This window comes from Tarenaya hassleriana, unplaced genomic scaffold (genome assembly GCF_000463585.1).
Source record: "Tarenaya hassleriana unplaced genomic scaffold, ASM46358v1 Cleome4, whole genome shotgun sequence".
In the NCBI taxonomy this organism is placed as follows: Eukaryota; Viridiplantae; Streptophyta; class Magnoliopsida; order Brassicales; family Cleomaceae; genus Tarenaya; species Tarenaya hassleriana.
The window spans coordinates 2,799,985-2,805,984 of record NW_010966881.1 but is presented as its reverse complement, the minus strand read 5'-3'; the positions used below and the strand labels follow the sequence as shown (position 1 = coordinate 2,805,984).

Below are 6,000 nucleotides of genomic sequence, written 5' to 3'. Positions count from 1 at the left end.
TTCTTTTCATAATTCTTTGTATTATATTTCCTTCTTCAGCGTGTAGAAAGAGTTGCAGAGATTTCTGAGTGTTCTGACACAGAGACCAAACTCTCACACAGATCTCATAATCACACACATCGATGTTCAGGTTGGTTATATATATATATATATATGTATATATCATATGGCTGTTCAATCACACACACACACACACACAATAGATGTATATATAGATGTGTGTATATATCATATATGTATGTGCCTTTCCATTTGCAGCTCTCGGATGATCATGAAACACGTGCAGACTCGGATCTCGATCAATCCAGGTTCTTCATCTTTTTGCCACAATTCTATGTTTTAATTATTCGATTTTCTCTAACTATTATTTTACTAATTTATTGCCAATCGTAATTATATCCTAATCCACTTCTTCATCTCTCTTCTTCCTCCTATTTTCTTCGAGATGATATAAATTATTATCCCCCAAAAAAAAATCCATGATTTTTTCGAACCCTTTGATTTTTCTTTTTCTTGTCTTGGAATCATATAAACAAATCCATACATATGTATCCATCTTGTATATAGCTTTTTCGTTTCATCTCGCTTAATTATCACTTGGGCCCACAGTTCCATTGTCTCGGTGAGCCAAGAACAAGAAGACAAGAAAATCAAGAAACAAGAACAAGAAAACAAACGACGATTCTTTCCGATGGCCGATTATTTCCATGGAAACCTGCCGGAGATCTCCGCCGCCGCAACCGACGGTGGTTTACAGACACTGATCCTCATGAACCCGACAACGTATATTCAATTCTCCGACAACCATCAACAAGGCAACAACAGTTTCGCCTTTCTGAATCCCCATGGGCCGCGGCCGACCGCCACGCAACAACCCCCCCGCCGTATCAGCGGCGGCGGCCGAGCAGAACGGGTTCATCCCGCGAGTGCACTACAACCTCTACAATAACAACAGCGATCATCAGTTGGAGTCCACCGCGTGTGAAACACCACGCGCCTCCTCCCAACAAGGCCTCTCGCTCACCCTCTCTTCCCAACAACAACAACGACAATCTCATCCGCAAAATCTCGGCTTTGGGTTAGGGTCTGAAGAAAAGATCCGGGTCGGGTCGGGCGTAACAAACGGCGTCGTCTCGGATCTTCTTAGTTCGAAGTACTTAAAAGCCGTACAAGAGCTTCTTGACGAAGTAGTCAACGTTAATAACTTTATGAATATAAGCCTTTTTTTGCGGCGGAGATAAGTTGTCCGGCGGATCCTCCGCCGGTACCGGAGAAGGATCCGCCGCCGAAAAGAGCGACGTCGAGGTTGGCACGGTGGAGAGGCAGGAGATTCAGATGAAGAAAGCGAAGCTCATTAGCATGCTTCATGAGGTACGTACATATACGTATATGTACGTATATACATACATTTGTGGATTATAAAACTTCTTAAGTTTGTGAGTCGTTTTCAATGGAGATTAGGACTCGTTCAAATTCTTATCACACTTTTTTTTTTCACAATTCATTGAGTTCTCGCAATGAGTAGCACAACAAAAAACATGCAACAAACCTAATTTTGTCTCATTTCATAAAAAACATACACTAATTTACATCTTCTGACGTTTTTTATCCAAAAGGTGGACCAAAGATACAGGCAGTACCATCACCAGATGCAGATAGTGATCTCATCATTCGAGCAAGCGGCCGGCACAGGCTCGGCCAAGTCATACACTTCGTTGGCCCTCAAAACGATATCAAGACAGTTCCGTTGTCTGAAAGAGGCGATCACGGGACAAATCAAGGCGGCGAACAAGTGTCTTGGCGAGGAAGAAAGTGTGTTCGAAGGGTCGAGGTTGAAGTTTGTGGATCACCACTTCAGACAACAGAGGACACTTCAGCAGCTGGGAGTGATCCAACATTCTAACAACAATGCTTGGAGACCCCAGAGAGGATTGCCCGAACGGGCTGTCTCGGTTCTTCGCGCTTGGCTCTTCGAGCACTTTCTTCATCCGTAAGTCACCAAACTCTTGTTCCAAATCTGGGAAATGCCCCCCAAGGATTTGATGGTATTATCGGAAAATATTATGAGTGATCTACATGAAAATTGTGTCCATCAGCCGTCTATATTGTAGTGGTTCGCATGTTAAAACACGTATTTTATCATCCATGAGTATAGAAATCGTCACGTGGTACGTTCTCTTCGAAAACATGTTAGTGATCTCAAGAAAGTTTGAAACTTTCTTCCATGAGAATGGTTTTGAAGAAAGTTTTGATATATATTTTGTTTAGGTACCCCAAGGATTCAGACAAGCACATGTTGGCGAAGCAGACGGGATTAACTCGAAGCCAGGTAGATTATTTGGTCACAAAAAGTCTATTTCTTGTCCTAATAAACCGGAGTTTCTCATATTTTCTAATTTTCTTTTTTCTTTTTGTGGATGGCTGATTTGTTTTTAGGTATCAAACTGGTTTATAAATGCCAGAGTTAGGCTATGGAAACCGATGGTGGAAGAGATGTACATGGAGGAGATGAAGAAACATGAAAAGAACAACGAATCAACGGACAAGACAGTGGACGAAAACAATGAAGACCTCGCCTGCAAGTCCACTAGCAATCAAAACAAGAGCCCTGCCGCTTCGGAGAACTACCGACTAAACAACGACTTGCCTAACCGCAATATGGACCTGGAAGGAGTCATAGGAGAACAAGGAAGCCCGAAAAGGCGTAGAACGAATGACGAAATGCTGATACAGCCGATAAATACAGACTTTCTCTCCAACGAAAAGCTCACGGTGAACCATATTCTCGAAGAGGGGCGAGGCCTAAGAGACGGGTACTCGTTCTTGAGTAATAGTTTCGGGCAGTACCAAATGGATGAGCTGCCAAGATTTGAAGTCTCGGATCATATGATCGAGGCACAGAGGGCATTTTCGGGCAACAATGGAGTCTCACTCACTCTTGGGCTGCCTCGTTGCGAGACCTTATCATCAACCCATCATCATCACCAAAATTTCATGCCTAATCACACCATTCAGCTTGGAAGAAGTGTGAAAATCGACGGCGTACCGGACGAGTTTGGCGCCATGAATGCATCAGCATCATCAGCACCGCATTCGTCTTCAGGAGCTTACAATGGATTCAACATCGAGAATCAGAAGAGATTCGTCGGACACTTAGTGTCCTGAAGAGGATCAATGAAACGAGAGGTGGAGGAAAGCCGAAACGGTGGTATGATTAGTATAGGTTTTTACAAGTGTTTATACTATACACGAAACGCTCATTTGAACGTAAGAACGTGTAATTTAGGGTTTGGTTATATATGTTCGAGGCTTGTATATTGATTTTGTAAGCTTTTTATTTGGAGGATGGATAGGAATAATACATTATATATTATATGGGTTAGTGGTGTAATTTTCATAGAGCTTGTTTTTGGTTGTATCGTATACCGAAATAGTATTTTGTTGGTAATAAATAGTAGAGTACATTTTGATATGGATAGTTTTAGTTTTTTTTTTTTTTTGTGTTTTCTATTTTCTTTAATAATATGTTATGGAATCTGCTCCTGTCGAGCCCTTCAGATGATGATTAGCTTTTCTTTTCCTTCTTTAAAAATGAAAAATATTGATTTTGATATGATTTCTCTGTGTATCCATAGATTGATACAAATATAGAGATGAACGTGTGCTCTCTTTTATGTCAAGTTCATAAACATTCTGACTCTGTATTACGACATGAACAATAATAAACAGTTTCAGCTTCTCTTTCAGGCTTTCAGCAAGCCCCCCCCCCCCCAAAAAAAAAACAATACACACAATCTAAAGTTGAATTTGAATTAATAATAAATTAACGAGCAAAATAAATTTTGAATTAGTTTTTATAATTTTATATTTATTTATTTCATTAATAATTTATAGCAATTATGTTTAAAATATTTGAATGAAAATTTTCAAAAATTTTAATGTCGTAGTTGAAATGATTTTTTTAAAATTTAGATTTGTTTTATTTTTTTTTATAATTATGTACAATTAATAATAATATTTTCAAAGTAGGGTCCAAAAGAGGACGCGTGTGAGTACAATAATTTGTGAATTGGTAGGCAGATTTTGGGCTTAAGAATAGATAGCCTTTAATGTACCACCATGGGCCCAATAGTGTTGGGCTCAGGCCTAATTGACGCAAATTATTGGGTGCGGCTAAAGTAATATAATCTACATTCTAAATCTATTGGTTGAACGAAACTGTAACCAGTTTGTCGATTTTGTAGTGATTGGTCGAGAATATTTCTATAATTAAAATTACTCGGAAAACAGTAAAGAAAAACAATTTTATTTTATTTATTTGTTCGGATTTAGGTTTCACTTGCTAGGGTTTTTAGTTTAAATATGGGTGCATAGGCTTTTAAATAATTACAACTTGTATATTTTATTTCATTTTTTGGTCATTTCTTACGTTTTTCAATAGATGTTGCTTTATATTTTTTTTTTCAGTTTTCGAAGAAAATATAAAAAAGTTATAGATGATATTATTTAATACTCTAAAAATCATGTTCTCATTAATACTCAAATGAAATTGGTTATTTTCAATTAATGGTAAAAATTAAATATTTTCTTTCAAAATTATATAGAAAATCTAAAACAATATCCATTAAATAATAAAAAATATTATCTAAAACGATATTTATTTAGAAATGGTGAGAATAACAAGCAAAAAAAGACAGATACTAAATCCTTGGAAAAGAGATAGAAGGTTGATCATAATTATAAACCCAAAAAATTCACCTGAAATTTTCTGTGTTCCCTTTAATTTTTTTTTTCATAAACAGGATAATAAAAATAATATTGAATTATTTCGAGATAAGAAAACCCAAAATCACAAAAGTATGTTATTCTCAAGATTAAACTATAAATTAGACAGTGAAAAAAAAAAGGATAGAATTCGTCCCCCATCTGCACAAAATAAAAAGTATAGAGTATATTATAACTAAATCGTTGTATGCATGTGTATTCGATATGAAATTCACGTCCTAAAATTTGATTTCAAATAAATTCGAAATTACTCTGGCCCACAACGCCCATCAACGAAATGTGGTTCGTGTTAGTGCTCAATTATGGAAATTCCAAATGTGTGTCGATTTAAAAATTTTCCAATTCATTTGACCATTTTTAATCGAAACCAACTTTTTGTGGCAGCGTCAAAATGTTTGACGGTGAACATCATATCGGACGTTCTCTTTAAGAATATTAATTATAAATGTGTTCTTGTCAAATATTTTGAAACAAGAAAGGAACATAGTCGCGTCTATTAACTCTCAGTTGAATTTGCTTATTATTTTTTAGAAAGACAAAACTGAATTTGAGTCAAGGGAAAAAAATGTAGCAAAAAATAATTATGGGGTAAAATGTATTTGTATCACCCAAGATCGTGGGCGAGTGGTCAAACTTGGGGTATGAGGTAACTCCACCTTGAGGTTGAGTGTTCGGTTCCTGACTGGTGGAAAGTGAGGTAATTTCTGGATTTATATGATCTATATACAAAGACTGTTCTCGGATTGGAGATTTATCTAGTCAGCGCGGCCGAATGGTAGTAGATAGGGGTCCTCTGTTATAAAAAAAAATAATGTATTTGTATCACTCAATTAGCTTTTCAGAAAGAATTTTTTTTCCACTGAAAATTGACAAAAATAAGTTTTCACAAGAAAAAAAAATGCGAAATAATGACCAAATTTCATCGGCAAAGGGATTTAAAAAGAAACTGTGAAAAAAATGTGGGATATCATATCAGCCTCTCAACAAATAGAAAATGTGATATTAAAGAGGTTATAGATATGTTGTCTCATATCCTATCATTGTAATAGAATAATAATAATAATAATAATAATAATAATTATGGAAGGCGTAATGCCCCTTCCGACCACATTTTTTAATTTAAATTTCTTCGTATATAATATGGTGGAGAAATAAAATTATAAAAGAGGGAAGAAATGATGAAAACCACCAAACTTTGAAAACTAATCCACTTCT

General features: G+C 36.4%; 1 protein-coding gene across 1 annotated transcript; it reads left to right on the top strand.

Annotated features, from left to right (window-relative positions):
• LOC104823629 (BEL1-like homeodomain protein 1) lies at positions 1-3,472 on the top strand. The gene is given in 7 exon segments (XM_010555280.2): positions 1-130; positions 259-308; positions 610-1,225; positions 1,227-1,371; positions 1,617-1,990; positions 2,269-2,329; positions 2,437-3,472. Coding segments are annotated over 5 exon segments (1,689 nt in total). The 5' UTR covers positions 1-130; positions 259-308; positions 610-845; the 3' UTR covers positions 3,166-3,472.
• The last annotated feature ends 2,528 nt before the right edge of the window (positions 3,473-6,000 follow it).